Source organism: Anas platyrhynchos, chromosome Z (genome assembly GCF_047663525.1).
Source record: "Anas platyrhynchos isolate ZD024472 breed Pekin duck chromosome Z, IASCAAS_PekinDuck_T2T, whole genome shotgun sequence".
Taxonomy (NCBI): domain Eukaryota; kingdom Metazoa; phylum Chordata; class Aves; order Anseriformes; family Anatidae; genus Anas; species Anas platyrhynchos.
In genome coordinates this window covers 12,513,735-12,538,963 of record NC_092621.1, presented here as the reverse complement: position 1 = coordinate 12,538,963, position 25,229 = coordinate 12,513,735, and the positions used below count along the sequence as shown (strand labels likewise).

The 25,229-nt window shown below is 34.8% G+C and overlaps 1 protein-coding gene across 5 annotated transcripts in view; it reads right to left on the bottom strand.

The window, feature by feature from the left end:
* The window catches only part of SPEF2 (sperm flagellar 2), an 89,491-nt gene that overhangs the window by 22,721 nt on the left and 41,541 nt on the right, over positions 1-25,229 (bottom strand). For 3 of the 5 annotated variants that reach the window (XM_072030786.1, XM_038170392.2, XM_072030787.1), the window contains 11 exons: positions 22,065-22,202; positions 19,366-19,526; positions 18,336-18,522; positions 17,378-17,534; positions 15,046-15,168; positions 11,877-12,015; positions 10,334-10,563; positions 881-2,073; positions 561-778; positions 266-474; positions 45-168 (listed from right to left, as the gene is read on the bottom strand). In XM_072030786.1, the coding sequence (XP_071886887.1) occupies positions 45-168; positions 266-474; positions 561-778; positions 881-2,073; positions 10,334-10,563; positions 11,877-12,015; positions 15,046-15,168; positions 17,378-17,534; positions 18,336-18,522; positions 19,366-19,526; positions 22,065-22,202 (2,879 nt within the window). The remainder of the gene's footprint in view (positions 1-44; positions 169-265; positions 475-560; positions 779-880; positions 2,074-10,333; positions 10,564-11,876; positions 12,016-15,045; positions 15,169-17,377; positions 17,535-18,335; positions 18,523-19,365; positions 19,527-22,064; positions 22,203-25,229) is intronic. The other 2 variants (XM_072030789.1, XM_072030788.1) reach the window with 1 other exon arrangement.

Genomic DNA, 25,229 nt, shown 5'->3' with positions numbered 1-25,229 from the left:
TTAAATTAATCAATAAACACAAGCAAATGCAGTATTCTTATTACCTGTTATATAGCTCTAATTTCAACATGCTCCATTCAGTTTCAACTTCATTGATTTTCACACTAGCAGCTTCTAGTACAACTTCATAATGTTTCGTCAAGACAGACACTTCCTTTTCACCAAATTCTATAACAGAGGCAACAGAAATATATTTTTGTACTTTAAAAAAACAAAAAACTTAGAATGTGCATTTCTTCAACTAGCCACTATCATAGTTCTATACCTTCTCTCATTTTGTCAGGCCATAGTTTAAAACTTCCAATAGTAGTTGCTCTTAAGACATCTTGACTTGCATCACAGAAACAATTACGTAGCCTCTTCACCAAATTACTCAGTACTTTGGTTCGTACTGCTGAAATATTTCCATTCCCAACAAGCTGGTGACCATGAAAGTGTTGAATGGTCTCCATCAGGCGTTCCTTTGGACCAGCTCTAAAAGATTCAAAATACAAAAAGGTATATAATAATCTTTTGCTAGATTGTAGTAGATCAGGACTCAGTCGTTACAAATGTCAGACCTTGTTTGATACATGTGGAGTGTTTCCACTGTTGACTGCACGGTTGCAAATATATCTGCAATGGAGGAGTTGTGATCCAAAGTAACACGTGACAGAATGTTGAGGACATTGATGACATCCAACAAGAAATGGGAAAACTTGACTATCTCCATTTTCAGAAGGAAGTGTAAAAGTCCTTTGACTTTCTGCCTGTTTGAGGCTCTTGAATCCTTTTCAATCTGGAAATCAATATGGAAACAAGATGTATTAGGTAGGTGGACCAAAATTAACCATAGCAATTAATTTTTCCAAAATTTACATCCAATTTTTAAATCAGTTACCTTACTCAGATGTAGAACAATTGCAGGATATCCTTTAAGGAGAATTTGTAGAGCTGTTTGTAGACGAGGAAGCCACTGCGAGCCTCCAATGCGAGAAGGAATTGCTGGGCGTATCTTGATGGCTTCATATGTGGCTTTGAGATTATTCTTATTTAGAGGTGAGTTATGATAAAAATAATACATATTTCTCAAGCCATTGGTTAAGATGTTGTATAGCTGAATATTTTTCAGTGCTCCTTTGTAAGCCAGCTTTAGGCGGTGAGCAAAACAATGCACAGACTGTACACAAGGCTGAATTTCCCTCAGAAGCTCAGCTACCCCATTGTTTTCTCCAGTCATGACATCTGTCCCATCACTTCCAAACCCAACTAATTTTCTTGACCAGTCTTGGTTTCCCAGATTGAGCTTAAGATTTATTTCTAAAATTTCCTCAATTGCATTTTTTATACTTGAAGCATCATTTTTTTGAACAGGTTGAACTCCAACAATTTGGCAATGGACTTTTCCTTCATTTGCAAAGCGCACGTAGACAACTGCAGCTGCTTTGAATATGCTATCTGTGACTTCATCATTAATGAGAGAAAAGAATTTACATTTCTCCAGTTTCTCTTTTAGAGCCCTTCTTTCTACTTCAGCAATAAAATGTATAAATATTCTTGCTGACTTGTCATTTCTAAATACAGAACCAATATCCACTCCTTTCATATCATCTAGTTTACACATCCAGTCAAGGTCTGTAAAGGGACGACCAGACTTAGCAATAGCATGGCATGTTCTAAAAATATTTTCTACTCTTCCTAATGTTATGGAGTTCATACTCTTCAACATCTGCTCAGCAGAAGCTCTATTTGGTGAGGCAGTACTGGCAGCTTCCATGCAGGTAGCCCAGGCATGAGCTTCACTACTCTGGTGTGTATTTATAAATTCAAGTTTGAAGTCATCAGTGCCAGAACAAAAATTATGAATGTTTTCCCCCAAATCCACATTATGCTTGCGACACAATGCACAGAACATTATTCCCTTTTCATCATCATATTTTAACCAGGAGTACTTTGTTAGCCATATTTTTGGAAACTGTCGATTCTTCTTTGTTCTTTGATATTCCAAATCTTTCTTCTCCTTCCCTTTGTCACCAACTTCTCTCTTGCTAGAAGAATTACTCTTGCCTTTAAATTGCTTCAGTGCTCTTATGGCTACAATTTAGAAAGAAACAACTAAATATAAAATAGTTTTTATTTAATACTTTATCAATTGCATTTTTTTTTTTCCACATTTAGTTTGTTAAATTGCAACTGGACTGTGATTTAAAATAAACAGCCATAAAAGGGAGTAAATAAAACTGAGATCTCCTCTAACATCACTTTCATATTACTTAGGACCCTTGTAAAAAATGGTCAGTTTTGGCTATAGTTTCCTTTTGACTAACATAGGTTTGTCAGAATCTGCAATCAGTAAAATGCAGCAACATAGATACCATTTTTGAAACAGAGTAAAACAGAGTCAGGGAATGGAATTCAGTATTGTCTTTGAGGAAAAATGTCTCCAGAAGATACTGCTGATGTCACAAGCCTATTACGATGACAATTCCACCTGATATTAACAGAAAATTTTACTTGGAACAAGTCCATAAATACATAATCAAATATCTGTCCCAGAATGAATAAGATGTTCTAAAGCACAATTAACTGACCTGGTCATCTTTAAGTATGTTTATCTGCAGAAAAAATTTATTACTGTTTTGAGAGAGAGGAACTGCATAAGCTTCACATTTTGTTTTCAAAACTGAGACATTCTCAAAGCATTGAGATTGTTCTCAACATTGTTCTTCCAAATTGTTTTCAAGGTGGTCATTCTTATATTTTGTACTAGGAAGTGCCATAAGCTGACATTTTTGAAATGTTTCCCTCTAGAGTTCATGAATCTCCTACCTTTGGCAGGTGATTTAATGATTCTTTTAGTATGCAGTTGCCATAAGGTCATGACTTGGAAAAGAAAGCAGCCAAATAACTACAACAAATTCCAAGGAGAACTGAGGCAATAAAATTCGAAGTCTATTCATTGGAAAATAGTAGAAGTAAAGCACCGAGGAACTGACTGATGAACAATTTGACTCCCACCATCCTTGCTGTAATTTGTACCTCAAGAAGCAAAATTAATAATTACATTAAGACAATCGTAGAAAGAGCTATTATTTTGAGTGTTTTCAAAGGTCTTATGAGAAAGACTCCTGGTACTGCATTCTTGTCTATTTTACAAGAAGGGGCAAACTTTTATATATGCTTTACAGAATTTCTGAGGACAGTTTGTTCCCATTTTATTATAAGCATCCTGAAAGGCCATAACAGTGAAAAAAAAATGTTAGGAACATGCAGTTTAAATATATTTCTATTATGAGTAATTCTTTGAAAGAGCTGTTTATATATAACAGAAAACTTCAAATCCATGTTAACAGCTGTAGTCCATGTGGATAGCAAAAACAAATGGACTTCCACAGAAGTTTTCTTTTTCTGAAGTGTGCCCAAGGACACCCAGGACCAAAAAGAGAGGAGGAGAACAATTCTTCACCAACAGTAAAGACTGAAAACCTTCCCTAGTAGTAGGCAGTCACAAAAACACAAGAATAGGTTAAAAAGAAGATACGAGGCAGGATTAAAGGGTCTGCAACTGCAGAGGTCAGAGGATGGAAGGGGAAAAATGGTTCTAATATGATAATGTGTTATGAGAATACCTCTGCAGTGCCTACTGCTTCTGGAGGTGTATGGGAACCTATGGAAATTTGGTGCTGATTACAAAAAAATGAGGATCAGAGTAGGTTCTCTGAGCCACTGTCTGAGATAGGACTCCCTATAAGATGGACTTTCAATGTCACTAATATTTTTCAAGTTTTGATTTATTTATTTTTATTTCAAAACACAAGGGTTTTAATCGCTTGGAAAATTCTGTTTTGTACATCTTGTATTTACAAGTGATCAGCTGTATGTGTCTTTAGAAAGACAGTATATTCTACAGAATGTGAGAACAGTAAACGCTAAGAGGCATGAATCATCAGATCAGATCCCTAACCCTTCTAAATTATGACAACCCCTATAAACCAGATTATATTCATTACAGGTCCTCTCTCTAGTATATTCTTACCACATGTACCTAAGGAAGTGAAGGTTATGCATCTGTGCTGTCTCTGCAGCTCTACATAAATTTATCTACCTGCCAATTCTTCCTCACTGTTAATTTCTATATGGCCAGTTTGAACCAAGTTTATCAGTAGGGTGGAGATATGAAGTTTCCAAAATTTTCTTTAAGATTTGTTCTGAGGAACAGGACAATGATCCTCATATCATTCCTACTGAGGAAAAAGCAGGGAGATGCCAGGCTTTTAGCCGCTCTGTGGTCAAGACTTGTATGTCAGCCTACACTCAATTCCAGACCACATACAACATCCAGTGTATTTGGCCATTGCTGTGCAAGCAAAAAACACAGATAAGAGGACATGAAGAAGACAACACTTTTTTCAAATAGGGCTAAAAGACATGGAATGAAGCAGGAGGTGCATTATTGGGAAGAAATCGGGAATATGGGAAAAGGGCTGGATTTATTGCAGTGGTACTATGGAAAGAACACAGGATACAAAAGGAAAGCTTCACTACTGAAAAAACTTGAAAAAAAAAAAACAAACTTCACCTTCTCTACTTATGGAGCTATTTCTTTTTGACAAAAATTTTTGTCATCAATGAAATGAAAGGGAAAGCATACGTAGAAAAATCTACATAAGTTAGCCCTTCATTAAAATCCGTTAAATCTGTTTTAAAGATCATATCATTCAGTGATATACCAGCTGACATGGACATGCATTTACATCTATTTTAATAACCAATGCAGAAATATAATAAACAAATGAAAAAAAAAAAAAAAAAAAGAAGTAATTAAGATTATGACCACAACTGAAACTGAAAACAGAAAAGTAATCCTTCAAAATGGAGCATTAAGAATGGTAACATAAGTTACTAGATATATACCCTGCAAACAGGGCTGAGGCATTTTGAAGTGTCATAAAGAGTAATCACAATGCCTCAGTTATAAAACACAGGTAGATACAAAGAGACTGTTTTCTAATGACACACAAGACAGCAGTACAATATTTTGATTATAAATTCCAGTTTGGCACTGTATGAAAATAGGGTTCTTCTCTCTAAACTGAGGAACGCTGTAGGAAAGATAGAGATTAGAAATTTATACAAGCAACAAAACATGAAGAAATTGTAAATCTATACTACAGACAAGAATTATTTTGACATTTCATTCCCTTTTTCAAGTTTATTCTACTCTATCCTATTATATTTTTGGCTAGATGTTTGGATGACAGAGATCTATGCATGTTACACACCAGACTGTAGCAATACTGCAATGGATAAATGAATGAACCAAATCTTTAGGCTGAATTATATTCATCCAAATTTAGCATTTGCACCACTAAAAGGTATTAATAGGGGATACTGTCATTCAGTGAAAAAGACAGGAATCTCAATATGATTCATTCCCAACAAGAAATTGAGATACTCATCAAATACTCATCACCGTGCAAGTGCTTCTCACTGAAATATTTACTCCATTTATTCACTAATTATTATTGATGCATTACATGCCTAATCGTTACTAATTATCAAGAATTAGGATTTTAAATGTAGAATCTCAGAGTAAGTTATTCTAGTTGCTACACGGGTGAAATGAGGGGAAAGAAAACTTCCTCTGTTATACTCATAGGGATCTTGATACTGGGATATATGTATTCAAGTACACAGACATACAAAGATGTTAAATGTTTCATAAAAGTAATTGGATACACGGATTTTTAAACAACATAGGCAAACAGTAACAGCTACTGAAATTAAATAATATACATGATATTTATACAATAGAAGACCAACAGAGTGTGTGTGTGGGGAAATGAAAGTAAAAGTAATTAGAATTAACAAATTTTCCAATATCTGTAAGGAGAGGTATTGTACCTGTCCTGGGTACAAAGCCCTTCTGATGAAGGGCTTTATTTCTCAAAAGTTTACGCATTTTCTATCTATATTTCTGGTCTAGTAAAAGATAGGTCCTCTGCCTACAAACTTAGACTTTCTTATTTTCAAGTTCTGAAGAAAAAAACACATTGAAATCTAGTCTTAGAAAGATAAAAGTTATAGATGAAGAACTTATTTCCATATTTGCATATAAGTTTCAGCCCCTATTCACACCAAAGTCAGATCATGACGGCTACCATCATAAGTTCATGAGCTTTTTCTACAAAAGTACTTCAGAAGAGATAGCATAATCTGTACACATTATTCATGATCTGTGTGCAATTTGGACTCTGACACTAAGCAAAACCTTTTATGAAAAAGGAAAAAAAAAAGTCAACAGAACTACTGTTGACCACTACTATGTACACTGATACACTTATCTGTTCCAAATCTGGCAGCGCAGCAAAACTCAACTGAGAAATCTATAATTAGATAGAAAAAAGAAATATCAATACAGTTTGGTTATTGATTGGCTCCTATGGTTGACAAATCTTGAATCACATTTGGCAAAATTACTGAGGACTGCTCACATCTTAGCAGACTGCTTCAAAGTTTTTTAAAAGAGTCATTTTAAATTTTGGATATTGGATTTAGAAGTGCTTAAAGCCTGACTGAAAATTATTTCAGATGAATAATCAGTTCTATAATTCAAACTGGGATTGCTCATGAAGATCATTGCTGTGGAAAAGAAAAAGAAAAAAAAATAAAATTCACTCCAATCATAAACTGGAGAATAAAAATCAAGGATAGAATCGATTTTGATCAGTTTGATAATGTGAAACATTACCAAAATTGCATTCTCTGAAGCACCTTTAAACTTGAGAAATTCCAGATGCATGCTAATTGAATAGACAGTAAATGTAATTGGAGGAGATGAGATCCATGGTTAGTTTAATTTTGTTCATATAAACAGAAAGACGTGTTATCAGCTCCATTTCATATCTGGCACGGTTCTTTCTATGAAAAAGAAGCACAATCCTGAGGCAATATATTAAACCACTGTTAACAAAAAGATCAAAGGTGTTTGTGAAATTAACAAATACTGCAGAGCCACCCTGAGTTGGGGCAACGGCACTTGAATTAATAAAATAAAACATTTAAATATTTTCTTATCAAATGAAAGACTGGATCAGTATGTAGGAAGGTCCAGCAGAGGTCACAGTTTTTGTCCATCGGTGCTTAGAATGGTCAGTAATGTGCCTCCATGGAGAACCGAGCATGCAGGACAGAACAAGTTGTCTATGATGAATCCGCAGTTCTTTAATACTTTAAATTCCTAGGGAACACAAAACTGTTTATAATTTTATAAGATTTCATTTGTAAATACCTAATAATTTTAAAGTATATTGGTAGTCCCATTTTTTGCTTTCGTTTTGTCAATTTGTTAGACATATTTGAAAACACATCCTTTTGACATCTGCCAAATATCCTGTGAGAAAACTGTTTACTTCCAACCTCATAGTCTCTCCTTTTCACTCTTTGTTTTGCTAGGTTTTCTAGGTAAATTGAAAGATGACCTTGACCTGATGATCTTGAAGGTCTATTCCAACTGTAATGATTCTATGATTCTATTATTTCAATTAATATCAAAATTCTTCTTTATGAAATCTTCATAATGCTATACAAAATCAGCCTAATATTCCATTTTCAGAACAACTTTAGGAATTTTGCTATTTACATAGTATAGAGGATTGGTGGATTTATTTTATTAAAAGTTGTAGACTTGCCCTACAGTCTTATGTTCTCCGATGTATTTCTATTACAAATGCTCAGGGGACTGCCCAGGCAAGTAGGAATTAAAAGATTAAGATGTTTGGCAAAAAAAATCTAGATGTTTGGAGATTCTTCAATAGAAAGATTATTAGCTGGCTACTTTTTTATATCTCCTTTAGAGCTAGCTGCTATCCAACAACTTCACTGCCGATGTGTTGGGTGCTTTAGTGTATTTCCTTGTTTTATTCGATACAAGAGTAATCATGGAGGAGGCATATATTTTCTGCTGAGCATTCTATTAAACAAGGGGAGACAGAAGGATGTAAAGAATTTTTCCTGATTTTATGAGAGGAAGGATTTAACTCTCCCTGTAGAGTCTAGTGCTTGTGGTGAAGGGTAGTGGTTGTCTTAGGAAATCTGGGATGCTTTTACAGTGCGTAAAAGAATGGAAAAAATATATATATTTTAAAGATGCCTTGCACAAATCACATCCTAAATCAGCTGTCCAAAAAGGTAAATTATTTTGACTTAATAGTCACCAGACGGTAGAAGAATGCTGTTGCATGTTCTTGAGAACCGTACTTTAAATAATTTCTTTTCATTGTTCCAGAGTGCAGGAAGGGGCAAGAGAGGAAGAAACTACAAAGAAATATTGTCATGCTGTGACAGCTGGATATCTTTGTAGGAGCTAGGGCATCCCAATGGAAGTAGCTATGAAGATCTTATGCTGGAGGATATTTGTCTCCTACATTACATACATGCTTCCAATTTGAAAGTTTAGATGAATTCCTGTATACTTGGAGAAAATAATGTTTCAGCACGAATCAAAATGAGTTTCTTCAATTTGCACCTGACAAAGAATTTGAAATAATGAAACAATGAAGGTTCAGGATAAAGTAGATGCCCTGCTGTGCAAGATACTTACTGTAGCAATTGTTCTGTCATTTGCAATGTTACCTCTGCTGACTGCCCTGTGGTTTGCTGAAAGAATTGTTTCAATCCTATGGGATCCTAGCAGGCACCATCACCACAATACAAATAAAAATTATTGTATATAACTTGGGTCCTGCCTAATTGTGAGATCAGCCCTAGATCATTCTGTCATTAAGTGAATGAAGAATGTTGGATAGGAGCCTTCCTGGTATGAATTATATGGTCTACCAAGACTAAAATTATGATGTAAGCTTCCAGAGTTTGGATCTTACTATGTACTTAGTCTTTTAAGTTTTTTAAGACTCAGTCTTAAAAAGACTGAGTCTTATCTTCCAAGCTAAAGAAAAGAAAGAAAAAGCACAAAGAAAGAAAAAGCACAAAGAAAAAGTTTGCTTTGTTGGGTCATTATAGTGAACATAATATCAAAAAGACAATATTGTAGAAAGTTGAAGATTTCATTTCTATTTTTGCTATCTATTACAAAGGCACAATGAAAACACTTTATCTCTATCTTGAAATTTTCAAGAATATTTGAGTTTGTATTAGACAATGTTTTTAGTTTTAAGTATTTTAATTAATGAATATATTTTTAAAAAACAAAAGAAAACCTTTTAATGGGAATGACCAGTCAGAACTGGTATTTGTGTAGTACATGTATGTTTACCTCTATGGCACTAATAATTAATTACAAGTGTACAGATTTTTAGTTTCATATGGCAATATATATACAATAATATGTGCTTCTTTAGTCTCTGTAGAGGAGTATGGAATGCTTACACACACACAAGTAATCTCTGCATTATAGATAGAATGATAAACATCTCTCTAAAGGAAAACTCCTAACATCTTTCTTCTTAAAATGCGTTCATGTTCAAAAGGTAAATGGATTTTCTCCACCACTATGCATGAAAATAATTTGTGAATACAGGGTTATATTCAACATCATTGTGCCTTGGTGGCCTTATTATATTGGAAGAGTTGGATCCAAAATTGTAAGTATGGATTTATGGATTCTGCTTCACAATCTTAGTGGCACATGTACTAAAGTCACAGTTATAATCTGGAACACTGGTAGTAGTACAATCCACTGCAAATGCATGTAACTATTTGCAATCTCAGTTTAAAAATACAGCAGTATTAAGTTTTGACAGAAAGTATTTTTAAATGTCCTAAACTTAAAGTTCCCATAACTAGAGGGTAGGTACACAATAAATATACTAACAAAGGAAAGAAAAAATATGAGTTAATACTTGCAAATCACCCAAAACAACTGGCATACATTTACTTGAAGAATATAATCATTAACAGTTTAATAGACCCTATCATAAAAATAGTGTTTTTCAACAATATGTTTTAAAATAGTACAGCTTTAGTGTTCACTGAGTTCTGAATTAGTAAATGAGTTAAAGACTTGCATTTGAAATGATTTCTAAGCAAAGTATGATACGTAGTTCTTTAAAAAACATACTACACACAGAGATAGAAGAATATTAAGCACGTTGTCTTGAAGATACAAAGCCCATAACAGAAACACTAAAAACTTCCAAGTTGTCTGATATTTCACATTTCTAGTACTTTACTCTAATATTTTATTAACTTTGCTTCTATATTTTGCACCATTTTTAACTGTAGTATGATCTTTAACAGTATAGGTGACTAATATTTAGTAACTCCTTGCAGTTACTTTTTTTTAATTAGCTATCTAACTGCCTTTCTGGAACAAAGCAGATTTTTTTTTTCTTACCTTTAGGTGCCACTTGTAGAAACTGCTTATGAAACGTGTTAAGCTGTGAAATAGTTAGAGTACCACTGTCAGAGGTCTCTACTTGTGGAACATGGGGTGGAGGAACAGGATCAGGAATCACTTTCACATCACTGCTGAGGAAGAAATCTGTTTCTTCTAAAGTCATTTCATACTGGATTTTGCTAGAACACTCAATGTGGTGTCGTCCTATCTCAATCAGCTTTTCAACACTGTGAAAATGTAAATGCAGGAAACAGTTAAGTACTTTTGAACAGAGAATGTTAATATCAAGTTCAAATGTTAATGTGTTTACACTCTGGGAGCTTTCCTGAAGAAAAAAATTACAAATCCTCTTTGTAAATTCTGTACTCAGCAAAATCATTACGAAGTGTACTCCTACTCTGGCAGCAACACATTTTATTACTGTGGTAAGAAATATAGGCAGATCTAAGCCACATAAGAGACCTGGTGGAAAAATATGAAATGATGAAACTTTATTTATTCCATAAATTTCATAGGAGACATATATATTCCATTTGTAATCATCCTTTTGGTTATTCTCGATGCCTCATCCCCTAGTCTGCCCTTAGACTGTAGATCTACAAAACACTTTCTAGAGTAGCATTCTGCAGAGATACGTGATCTGCTGTTCCAAGTCTGATGAGCATGACTTACACTTTTTAACAGGTATAGGCACGGAATTGGCCTGAGGTTTCAGGATTATGCTTGCATCCATCCAAAGGACATGATATTCTGTAAACAATGTATTTTGGAAGAGGTTGTCAGGAGGGCCAACAAAACTGGCTAGCAAGTAGAGCTCAGCCTCTTTGGGCTATTGCCTGCTAGAACCTTCACATATTACATCCTTGAGCATGCACTGACATGAACCAACCAGCACTGCCCCAAGTATGCTTTGAAATTTAACACAGGCCAGAAATATTTTCCAAAAGGCAATGTGACATCATAGACATAGACATAGGCCACTCTGTGCCTGGTGGCCTCAGTGTCACATAGTGGTTCCTAGCACATTTTGGTAGAAGAGAAAAATGGCCAAGAAAAAAAAAGACATTGAACTATTTTTTTTGATTAATGCTATACATGTACATAGTGTTCATAACAGTAGGTGGAGCTTTCCAGCATTTGTATAGTACAGAAAGAAAAATAAAAATAAATAACAATAAATAAACACACCTACAATCAAAGTGACAAAAACCACTGAAATGATATACAGACTTTTAGGAAATTGAATATCTGATTGTCTGATGATGCTTATAAATTGCTAAATCTGTAGCCTAGCAAAACAGTAAAACTGATAATTAATTACCTCTACCATTGCCAGCGGAACCTTCTAATTATTGAAGAAACGTGTTATTACCATTCAGTTATTTAAGATAAAATTCAATTTTAGCTCATGAAATGAAATGATTATTTTCTAGTACATTTTGCAAATTATTTGTTCTATATAAACAAACACCCTTACCAGATTAGTCAATTAAAAAAAAAATAAATAAATGAATCTTGCTCAAGATTGGATATACGTTACCTGGACATTTCTGCTAGGAACCTGGCTCCAAGCCACTTTTCCATATCTTTATAAGCTTCTTCTGATTTCACTGTTAGTTCTTCAATATATGCTAATGCTTTTTCTTTTATAAGATCTAGACGAGATTTGGTGGCTTCTTCTGTTAAAATATTTTTAATAATAATAATAATTAATACTTATAAAATTTCAGGAATTTTCACCCTTAAGCTTCCGAAGTACGAAGTACCTTAATCTGTACTTAGGCAGCAAAATATTTATTTCTCATGTTCTTAAATTATTAATTTTTCAGAATTACCCTTATTGCACCATTTATTTTACAAAACTATGTATTCCATAAGTATCAGAATTCACAATGTAACAAATATCTTAATAAAGCTAATGCAGAGGTGCAGGGGATGTTTAAGTACACAGTGACATCAAACTAATTAACATTATATAGCAAACACACCTAGCAGCGTAACAATGGAAGTGTAACATGTTATCTGTGTTAATCATGACAAAAGTTTGCTTTTCTTTTCCTAACTTCCAGCTCTTCAAAATTAACTTCCTTGGTTTTGCTCCAACCTTTCTAAGTATGACTATTTTATACCCTAAAACTCAGCTTTCATTTGGTTAGTGTCCACTAGGAAAGTAATTAATCGTTACAAAAATTATGCATAGAATATTCAATTTAAACTTTTAAAAACATTGGGAATTTCAGAATTCAGAATTTGTTAGATTTCTGAATAGAAAGAACAGAGAGAGTTTTTCACTGAGAGACTAATAGAGAAGAAAGGAGATGAAAAGACAAAATACGGGAACAATATCCAAGGTGAAAAGGATATGAACTGGATGAAGAGACAGGTAAGAAAATGTATTGATAGAGACATGAAACAGACACTGACAGTTTTTTAAAGCCTTAGAAAAGAAGAATGAGAGAAGAGTAGCTGAATATTATTCTCAAACATAAACCAATTCAGTGTTCAACTTGATTTTTTCTTTATATTTAACCTTCTCTGTGACAGAATCTTTCAAATAAGTAATATTATATAGTAATTGGCATAGTGGCTTCAAAGTTAAAGAATGTAAAATATTTATAATTCTTACTCTATGTACTACTAAGCTTTCAAAATACTTTGGGGCTAAAACTTTCTTTAGGCAGCTAGTGTAGAAAGATGAACTGTGAAAAGTATGAGACAGGTCATTTTAATGTTATTTCTCAGTCACAGTAGAATGCAATACTGAGCACTTCCTACATTAAGCAAGAAATAGTTGATCAAAATTTTACACCTAGCAGTGATTTGGGTCTCATAGAAAGGTTATTTGATTTGAGGGCAAAGACATAGAAGTTCTAAGCAACTGAGAGTATCTTAAAGGAAAGTGGCAGATATACAGACATCTGGTCTGGTGTGGTGCTAGAGAAGCCCTGTAAACCCCCCATGGCTCAGTACTGGGGCCAGTTCTCTTTAATATCTTTATTGATTATCTGGATGAGGGGATCGAGTGCACCCTCAGTAAGTTTGCAGACGACACCAAGTTAAGTACATGTGTCAATCTGCTCGAGGGTAGGAAGGCTCTGCAGGAGGATCTGGATAGGCTGCACCGATGGGCTGAGGCTAACTGCATGAAGTTCAACAAGGACAAGTGCCGGGTCCTGCACCTGGGGCACAGCAACCCCAAGCAGAGCTACAGGCTGGGAGATGAGTGATTGGAAAGCTGCCTGGCAGAGAAGGACCTGGGAGTATTGGTTGATAGTCAGCTGAATATGAGCCAGCAGTGTGCTCAGGTGGCCAAGAAGGCCAACGGCATCCTGGCTTGTATAAGAAGCAGTGTGGCCAGCAGGGCTAGGGAAGTGATTGTCCCCCTGTACTCGGCTCTGGTGAGGCCATACCTCGAGTACTGTGTTCAGTTTTCGGCCCTTCGCTACAAGAAGGACATCGAGGTGCTGGAGAGAGTCCAGAGAAGGGCAACGAAGCTGCTGAGGGGTCTGGAGAACAAGTCTTACAAGGAGCGGCTGAGGGAGCTGGGATTTTTCAGCCTGGAGAAAAGGAGGCTCAGGGGCGACCTTATCGCTCTCTACAGGTAGCTTAAAGGAGGCTGTAGTGAGGTGGGGGTTGGTCTGTTCTCCCACGTGTCTGGTGACAAGACAAGGGAGAATGGTCTAAAGTTGTGCCCTGGGACATTTAGGTTGGATATTAGGAAGAACGTCTTTACAGAAAGGGTTGTTAGGCATTGGAATGGGCTGCCCAGGGAAGTGGTTGAGTCAGCATCCCTGGAGGTCTTTAAAAGATGTTTAGATGTAGAGCTCAGTGATATGGTTTAGTGGAGGACTTGTTAGTGTTAGGTCAGAGGTTGGACTCGGTAAGTTTGGAGGTCTCTTCCAACCTAGACGATTCTGTGAGTCTGTGTTTTGTTTATTAACCGGTGTTTGCCCTCTAGTTTTCATAAGTACTACGTAAAAGTTAGCCCAGCCAAGGCTAACTGCCAACTGCTCCTGTATAGAATGTGTAACAGTTAAACTCTATCTATTCTTTAGTGTGAATGAGTTCTTTTATTCTACTAAAAAAAATCTTCAAAAAAAATCGATTCATTTTCAGTTTGGAATTTCTGTTTTTCAGACATCTATTTTTTGCTGATAGTGACCAATTGGCTTGGAAGTTATTGGTCAGGACAAAGAGACAGAAAGCTGAGTCATACGTGCTTTTTTGGAAGGGTCTGTTTAGTAGGGGCTTTGGAAGAAAAAGCAAACGTGTCTCTCTGCTTAAATCCTGCACAGCTTGAGGAAGATGAAACTTGAGAGAAGAGCATCAATTAAATATGTAATTGCCAAAAAATTCTTCCACAGATCAAAACAATTAAAATACTGAACTCAATTCAATTGAATACTGATGAGTGGCCCATCTCAAACTTATTCTTTCATGAAGAATACTTGCTTAGTTGTGGAAATGACATGACATGACATGACATGACATGACATGACATGACATGACATGAAAGAAAAACATTTATATTTTGCTATATCTATCACAAAATTCCCTGATGACTACCACTCAGGTAGTCATTTTCTCTACCTTACTTTGCTTACCCATCCATCTTCCCCCAAAGAGTTTCTGGTTAGTTTTCACTGTTACATTACCTAAATTAGGAATAATGATCACCACCAAATGTAAGTAGCCAAACAGTAACATACCCTCATGTTTCAGGGCAGCAAAATATTCTTGCTGTATTTTAAGTGTCAGTTCTTGCTTCTTTAATTCTTCAGAGGTTAAAGGAACTGGACTGACTTCGACCACAGGTACATTAGAAGGAAGTCCTGCAGAAAAATAGTCCCACTCACAGTCTTTGGACTTTGATGGTAATTGTGTGTCTGCACACAGGCACTCACAAGACAGTGCGTTTTTTGAAATGACACATGGCACTTTCCACCTCACTTGGTATGACCATTTATGAGGACGCAAATGTGTTTACGCAGTTGTCTTATGTCAACAAAACAGCTAGTTTTCTTCAAAGATGATTTACATCTGCATGACATGCTAAGATTAATGCTGCATAAAAATAGTCCAATGTATACATCTGTATTAAAATTGGTTAAACAACATCCCAAAATTTATTTCTGAATGGAAAATCATGACTGAATATATACACCTCCACTGTGATCCTGGAAAGTCAAAATGGCCTCTTTGACCTTAAAATCTACCAATTCATAACAGTCTGTATATAAGTACACCTCTTTTAAATGATAACTGTTCCTTCTGCAGCAAAATCAAGTTTAGCAATCTGTGAGCTACCTTTGCATCTTGTTTTAGCTTACACAGCTGTGAACAGATATTGTAAACATAGTATTTCATCATGCATAAAATTATTTCTGCATACATAACACCTTGACTGTTATTCAAAAATATTAATCTTTGTAACTGCTTTATCCTAGAAGAAAAGCAGACAAAGCAGTTAGAGAAAATTACAATAGCATCTGCATGATATATAAAGTAAACATAAAGCAAACAGTCAAATCTTGAAGTGATAAAATTACATGTGATATATTGCAACACTCGGTTACTAGCCTGTAGTTCTAAGTAAGGGAATTCTTATGTTACAGGAGCACTACAGTAACAGTTTTCATAATAAACAATAAAACAAGCATCAATTGATATTTGATTTTGTATCATGAGGAGTTCACAGCTGAGTTCCAGTCACACTTTTGTCACTTCCTATTTTTGTGACTTCAGGTAAGTCATCTAGTACCAGATCTGAAAAAAAATTACTTCCAAGAAGCAATCCACAAAAGCCTAACATAGCCACTTAGCATACAATAGCTGATAGCTGCTGATTTTTTATCACAAATCTTTTTTAGAAAACTAAACATCTATGAATTTCTTGGTTGAATTGAGGAGACAAGTACATAGCTAAATCTCCCCGGAGCTTGCAGGTTCAGTATCCACGCAGCTTAGTATTTGCAAGGCCATACCTGTTCACTGTAGTATGAGCACAACTCAACCAGAGAGGCAGGACTGAGTACATTGCAAATAAAATGGCTGCCAAAGAAAAAATGCTACCTGCCTTATGCAAAATAACTCTGCAGTTACAGCTTTCTCACAGGAAATGGAACACCTGAACTTCAGGTTACCCCCACACATGGAGGGCTCAAGCCCCTCTCTTGATTTGCAGAATGTCTTAACAAAAGACACAAGGTTCATATTATTAAACTAACTTCTTGCATAAGCTATGACTTTTGCAGAAAGTTATGGCAGTTACTTAAACCACTACCTGCTCAAGGCAGTGTTTATGAAAAAATGTGTAAATAGCATTGAATGACAGGAGTCTTCCCAGCAGACTGTTAGATAATTACTAAGCTAAACACAGAGAGTCTTCTAGGTCTTTTTGTCTTGTGTAAGTAAAGTTTGTATTCTTACATGCACAGTGAAAAATAAGAGGGTAGGACAGACTCTTGCCAGGCCTATTTGCAAGATCTACCTCAACAGGAGCCTACTCTTTTTTAGGACTATAAATGCTATTAGATTTTATTTTCCTTACACCATCTTTAAGTTACATTTTAAAATGATGGACCTTGGTAGATCTAAATTACTATAATTACTAATGAATTCATTCAGAAATATCTTCAGATATTGGCTAATGTCTTGATTTTGTTCTTTTTTTTTTTTTTTATGCTTGAAACATTTTAGCTTGACTGGAAAGTAGGAGGAATTCAATGGGAGTTCATTTAAGTTGATAATTCTAACTCTCTCATTCCACAACAGCACATGGATAAAAATTAATATTTACTTTTTATTTTGAATATCAATCCATATATAATAATAACGATAACACATAAGATTAAATATACCCAACTGTCATTCAACAGCCTCTGCATTCCTTTATCATCAGCAGCTTTTCACATATTTGACATTTCAAAAGAGAAATTAAATATAAACTAAATACCTTGGGTTACCCCTTCCCATATTACTGCCACATTTACATTTCAGTAATTTCAAGCACTTCTAAAACAAAGTCAGCATTTCAAATACCTTTCTTTTTAGTAGGTGATTTGGGAGAAAGCTTTTTGGTATCTTTGGCATTCTTCCCTGTATCTTTGCCTGATGTGGTCTGAGAAGACTTCAGATCTTCTTTTGAATCTAGCTGCTGTTCTTTCTCTTCCTCCCATGACTTCATTTCAGCTGTTACCTTCACATCATATTCACACACACAATCAAGTAAATGGCATCAGTACTATCCAATTATTGTTTTAAATAGCCTATACTTATTGCAAGTACTAGCTAAGACATACACACTTAAATATAAGAGATATTTAAAGTAATAAATGATCAGAATGTAATCAACGTATCAAAAATAAAATTGTACAGCAAAAGTTTAAGACAAAGATGGTAGTTTTACTTCTTGTAATCCACTATGTACCTACTCTGGGAAAAAGTGTGAAAAGTAAGAGTCAGATGTGAAATGTAAGACTGTACACAAGCAACACTACAGTTACACTGTAAGGCTGCAGAATTTCAATTGTTTTTAAATGATCATTATGAAAAAAAAAAGCAACAAACAAACAAAAAAAAGGAGAACAATCTCATTTACTTTTAGCTATATATAAAAAAGGATGTATCCATGGTTTTTGAAATTTTGAACAAAACTTGTATCCCAGGATTAGACATCCTTCTCATGGTTCTATTGAAGAATTAGGGGAGAGTCTATCATGGAAGAAGTAGATATATAGAGCCAACATTCAAAGTATTTCTCTCTGTACTGGAATGAAAGGGTCAGTTCCAAATATGGAAATTCTGCAGATCTGATAATACACAGATCCAACAATTACCTCATAGAAATGCAGATGTATTCAATGGAAATATCAGTAGGGGAGTAACACACATGAAACTGTGATACACAGTGTGAAGGCTGTGTGTCCAGGCTACATACTGAATGGGAAGCCTTGACAGTCCTTTCCAGAAATCTTTAAGTAAACAAAACATTCCTTACCATATCTGATACTGCTGTTACTGCTGTTTGCCATGTATCAGAAATAAGATTTTCATCTTTGCCAAAAGTGGCTGCTACATTTTCAGAAGAATTTTCATCCTTAATACTCTTCAGTAGAATTCCCCTGTTTTTTGACTTGGTAATATTTGTTTCTTGTAAATGCAGTTTTACAGAAACTAGAGGAATCCTGAAAAATAAAATATAAGGCATAAATCACTTCCCCTTTGTAAAGAGATAATTTATAACTATTTTGGAGAATATGTAAAGAGAATGAAATGTTATTTTCAAAATTTATCACAGCAACAGAAAAAGGATGAACTTTCCTTATGACCATTAGTGGTAAAATGTGTGCATGACAAGAAAATTGGCTAGTTTAACTATAGAAACTAAGGAATAATAATAGAGGGATAAAACTATGTCAAATGTCTGTGTGATCTAATGATGTGGGCTAGAAGCACAGCCTCATTATTCAGATGTTTTCTAAATGAGCTGTAAGTATTAAAAAATATAGGTGTTGACAGCGTTTTTGATATTGTCAAATTATTTGATGGTATCCATTACCTTTAATATTGCATTCAATTCTGTGAGTTTTGCTAGGCTGCTTTGATTTATATTTGTCATTACATGACCCATTTCATTACATTTGTCTGTGCACATATTAAAACTGTTAATGCTCTCTAATAGTATTTAAGTTAGTTACATGAGGATTGTGCTGAAAACTGTCAGCAATGCATTGGGAAGTAGGAAATATTCCTAGAACAGATTTCTTTCTAAGGCAGCTTTTGAAACATTTTACAATTCAGAGTTGTATTAGTGAAAATGATGTGAAAATGAAATGATCAGTCAAAAATCAGGAATAACTTAAACGTACAAAATGATGTAAGATTCATCTTTTAACTATTGTCAGTAGTTAAAAATTCTTATTTCCCAATCCTTTGAAATATACCCACATTTGTTTCCACATTCACCCATAAAGCAATGAATGCCTTATAATTTTTGATATTTGTATGATTTAATAATGTATTTCTACCTTCTTGATTTGCTCTGATCTTCTTTCTGCTCTATATCAATAATATCTAGCAATGGGAGTCTAGTAAAATTTTGACTGTCATCTGTTGGGATTTTTCCTTCCATTGCCTTGTAATAATCACGAAGTAGTCTCTTTGTATCTTGGAAACGATCCACTTCAACCTCAAGAAGAAAGAACGGAAAGATTGAAATTCAAAACAGGACAGAACAAAATTCTGTTACATTTTTAAATAGACACTAACAAAAGCAATTCTAAAACATAAAAGTTTTAGGGAGAACGACAAACATAACCATATTTGTTTGAATATTTATACTGTATTTAACACAATTTCCACTGGCATCAACAATGTCTTTGAAATTTACATTCTTAATTTTCACGCAAGAATTTCTAACAATGATAAAAATCTTAATTGTTAGAATAGGAAAAATATTTCCAATAAGCAATGTTTGATACATTACATTTAATTATAATATATTTTCATGTGTATGTATTCCTGTGCTAGCAAGTATACCAGCACCAACAAACTACAGTGATCACTTTGGTCAAAATAAATAAAATCCTTAATAACATAAAATAAAAAGAGTTAAGTGATGGACAAAACAATTTAAAAGCCACACAGTTTATCCTAGACAATGAAATCAACAGACTTTAGACACCTAAATACCTTGAAGGTTTTTTCTGTGAATCTCCTCAGGAGAAATCAAGATTCAAAAAACATTTAACACCTGTCATGTTTTGATTTATTGATACAGAACAGTGTTAGTTTCTAACTGACAAAATTCATGGGAAAATGCACAAAACCACATTCACAAAACAAAGAATAAAACCTTTGTGGTATAAAAAAGCACTTATCCATAAGTTAAGGAAAAATATCTTATATTATGACAGTGAACACAAAGAAAGGCGGAAAGAAATCTGATATAACCTTCCTAAGGTTAAGACTTTGTTAAACGGATTTTTTACAAATCTATATGTTTATACAGTAACAAAACCACCTGGAGAATATATGTAGCTTCCCACAGAAAAACCCGCAAAAGGAGAACTCAAGACCAACAAAGTCTATTTTTGGTTGTTTCTCAAACAAAGCCATAACTTAAGGATTTAGTTATTATATTTTTATTTTTGTAGTTGTAACAATAATTCATTTAATTTGGGGAGTATATACTAAAAAAGGAAAATAAATAAGCATAATAAATAAGGAAAGTATAAATGATTTTTTTCTTAGGGAAAAACATAAATATTACATATTGTTAATATATTTTTCATCTTAAGTGTCTATTCTGCATATCCACAGAAGACAGATCAAACTAGATTCATAGTGAATCTCTTCTGGACTGCATCATACATGTCAATGAAACTCTGCCAAAGAGAATTAAGCTTGCAAACCTATACATGAATATAAAAATAGAAAAAGACAAGATTTAAGCTCAGCGATATTATTTTAATTTGGCTTCTTTGCACATATTATTTAAGATACAGAATTTAAATACACAATTATATAAATAACCTAATGAATGCTGTTCAGTTAGTCAGCAGGTATTTGATATTTAGATCTCTTAATTTAGTCAATGACCTTAGTTTTTATTTGTGGCATTATTTAGGCTTGTTGAAAATAGAGTTAATAATTTCCCTACTATAATTTAGTTAGATTGCCACAACATTCATGTAAGATAAGAGAGTGGTTCCCTTGTTTAATAAATCTATAAAGATAACACAGAGTTAGAGGCCGGGGAGCCCAACCAAAGGTACTTTTTCATCCTGACTTTTCAACTAAATTAGCATAACATGGCATGTGTTTCAAGCACTGATTTCACCACTTTCTTTAATGCTGCCAAAACTTTGAAAGCAAGGTCACTCAGTTTACAGAAATGCCTGTCCATTCCATTCCATTCCATTCCATTCCATTCCATTCCATTCCATTCCATCCAGCCCTAAACCCAATTTATCTACCTAAAAATGGCAGTCACAGGAAAATAAATTTTACTTTACTTCAGGAACTGAAGTAATTCACAGTCTGGCTGAAAGAGCCACCTAAGTGAAGATGGCCTTGTGAAAACTGTAAAGTTAGATGTGTGAAAGCTGCACCACATTTCAATGGATTTTCTCAAGAATAACAAATAACATCACTTTCTCAAAAACATTCCTCACAACTGTATATGTTTTTTTAAGATTAGGTAAAATTTCAAGCCACACTGGTGAAGTTACAACTGAAATAATTTCTTGATATGGGAAACACAAGACAATCTTAGCAGTAAGTGTGTCTACAACCATGGTCAATTATGTAATTTGTATATAAAAAGCTGATATTAATGTGATCACAAAAGTATAATCAGTTTTAACGTTTCTGTTACAAAACTCAGATAATTCAATGGACTGATAAAACTTCAAAAGTAGCACTATTCATTACAGATTGAAAGTTCATGGTGTTGGACAATAACAATGTTGTCTTTCTTAAATTTTTCTGCCTGCAAAATGGGTAAATATATGGATTGTCATCCACTTCCCTAACATTCTAGATAAAATCACACATCTCTAACATTCTAGATAAAATCAGAAGAGGTATGAACATTTGCTTATCTAATTCTTGATCCCTCATTTATTCAAAGCCAAACATGAAATTCCTCCGAGGTTTACTGTCTTCCAAATCTAATTCGTTGTCTAATTCCATTGCAAACTCTATCGTAGAGTCTATATCATACCTGCATAAGTGAAAAAAAATGGTTTATTGCAATCCCCTTATGATCCAGTAACCAGCCATCACTCATGATATCAGTACATTCCTGCTCTGCTTCTTCCCTTCTTTTATCACAGATATCCCAGAGAACATCTCTTAAGTCCTGAAACACAAAATAAAATATGAGAAATAACTATGAAATAAAACACACATAAATTTTTATTTATTATTAAAAACTATATTTTTGCCTGTGTGCAAGGCATCTTCCTCTTTTTTTTTTTTTTTTAAATTGTTATTAAAGTCTAAGCCTGGTCCAAGAGTTATGTGCTTATAGACAGCTGACAGAAAGTAGTTTTACAAGTGTGCCAAAGAGTAGACTCCAGAGGTATAAGATTAATGCATAGTACAGTACTAGGCTGCCTTGCTTTCACCAAGCAAAGCCCTATCTAAGCCAGACAAAGACTTCAGAACAAGAGTAGCTAAGCTCCTAACAGTACCAGCAACTTTCCACTTGAAGGGTTTGCAATATAAATATAAGGAGAACTCTAAGGGGATGTGCAATATGAATGATCCTGAGAAAATCATCTCACTATTCAAACATTCTGCTATTTGCATAGCTCCATTCTATTCTTGCTTTAACATGGATGGTGTTATATAACTAAGTAACTAAGTGCTCTTCACTAATTTCACAGAATCACAGAATCACAGAATTTCTAGGTTGGAAGAGACCTCAAGATCGTTGAGTCCAACCTCTGACCTAACACTAGCGGTCCTCCACTAAACCATATCACTAAGCTCTACATCTAAATGTCTTTTGAAGACCTCCAGGGATGGTGACTCCACCACTTCCCTGGGCAGCCCATTACAATGCCTAACAACCCTTTCGATAAAGTTCTTCCTAACATCTAACCTAAAACTCCCCTGGCACAACTTTAGCCCATTCCAATTTACTACATCTAACAGCAGCTATGTAGATCACTGTCAACACTGAGAACCTAGTAAGCATAAAACATGCATGAAAACCTTCTGTTCCCCACTACCATTTCCACATGGAAGTGGCATTACAGACCTCTATGGGGTAAGAAAAGACAAGAAAAAGGAGCTGTTAAATGCTGTGGTATGCTCAGGCAAGCTGTTTCTCAGTCTCCAAGCAGTTCTACATCACCTGATTTATTCTGGGAAGAAAGGAAAGCTGTTCCAGACTACTACCCTTACAACAAGGAGGTTAGGTTTCAGGTGATGAGTGATTCCATATTCACCAGCTCAGGGTCTCAACCTAGTCAGTCAGATCCTGTTTCTCTCACTGTATCTGAAAACTTCAGACAAATTCAGCTGTCCTCAGTTGGACAAGAGCCACAGGGAAGCTGACAAATTAATAGTCCTTGAGCTACTTAACACAGCGGTGGCATAGAAAGAAGGTAGCCAAACTGAATGCTGTCAGATACCTGTGGTTGTTCCGCACTGTAGGATATACACATAAGGAACTGTTACTGAATAAAAAGATATAAGCTTACAAGTGACTCGTTTTGTGGATACAAATAACACAAACTAGTATTTTACACAAACTAGTATTTTGCACAAACTAATATACAGTTCTTTAGAGTATCTTCCTGCAACAAGTAACAAGCAGCATTTTCTTCTTGGTTCTCATCTTATGCAGGTCACAGTTTTGATTTACTGTAAATAGTGGCTACAGCTGGAAAAGTAGATGGTGAGCTATCTTTTTCAGGGAGAAGCCAAAAACATGTTTTATGTGTCTCTTCTTTTTCTCTCTCACCACTCTATCTTATTTCAAAAAGAAACAGCTTCTCTCCCCTTCTTTCTTTGTACTCAGGTAGAGGAAGAAAGAAAAATGGATGCATGTGCTAAGATGTCTCCTATACAGGGCAAGAGATGTAGTAGGATCAAGTGACTGAACACATCAGATGATAGCAAAGTCATGAGTGGGAAGTGAGATAAATTGCTAAAAGACAGCGTAACAGAGATCTTATGTGTGGTGATTCTGTTACGAGTTTGGTTGCCAAGTCCTTGGATGTCAGAGCCTTCGATGTCAAAGCTTTTGAGGGATTTTTCACACATGGTAAGATGGGATATCTTTTTCCATTTTCCAGTTGGTATCAGAGAAATGTGGTTTATGGGTTTCACAACATGGCAGCTTCCATTGTGGATGGTGTTTCAGAAAGGGTCCAGCTGAGATGACAGAGTTCAGCAGTCTGGGAAAGCAGAAATGTTTAAGGAAATATATTCCACAGATTCCAGCCCTTTTCATTTCCTCTCTCTTCTTTTCTAGTAACACGGATGAATGACAGAATTCTCACATTTGCGGAGGTACAACAGGTTGGCCTAAACGCACAGAGGAAGCATCATTTTCACGTTCACTCACAGGTTTGGAATCCACAAGGACTAGAATGGGTAATTTGGAAACAGAATTCCTGGTAGTCATGCATTGACTACAAACAGTCTTACTTATGGTGCTTAGCATTATCACAGTGCCTGAGACTCATTGCCTAAATGTCCAGAAAATATAGCACTATCTCATCCTCTTAGCTTAATTTGAAATTTAGAATGTCAAACAAGGATCTCTGTTATGAGTGAAAGGTCAAATACTTAAAATTTTAGCTTTCTAAAATATAAGACAGAGGGATTCCATTTTTTTTTTTTTTGTAATTCCATTTATTGGAAATTAGGAATATGAATGATGATTGTTAAGTCTTCTATTTCATCCTATTGAAATAATGTTATATAAAAGGAGGTACTGTTTTTTTTCCATTTTTGTGAATCAATTCTACCAATGTTCCCTACAACTAAAAATGTGTCTGTCGTTTTCTTCTCTTTTCTCAGAGCATTTCCTGACTTGATTTCAATGAAAAATCATGCAGAAGTATGTTTCTTCTGAAAGCAATATAGGATAGTGTAGAATTCTGTTTATGTCTGTTCTGAAGTGGGAATCCAGTAAATTCAAAGATAGCTCCATTTCCTGCCTATGTTTAAATTGGCTCCGAACTTGTTAGGACCTTTACAGCTATGTATTTCTGTGAAGAGCTCTCAGGGGAGGTATGAGAGCAAACACTTACCTGCATCAAAACATTTCACAGAAATTCTCTGTACTTTGTATGAATCAGCTTTAGAACAAATATATTACCATATCTCATTTACGGAAAAACTAAATGGCTGACAAGATTTGCCAGAA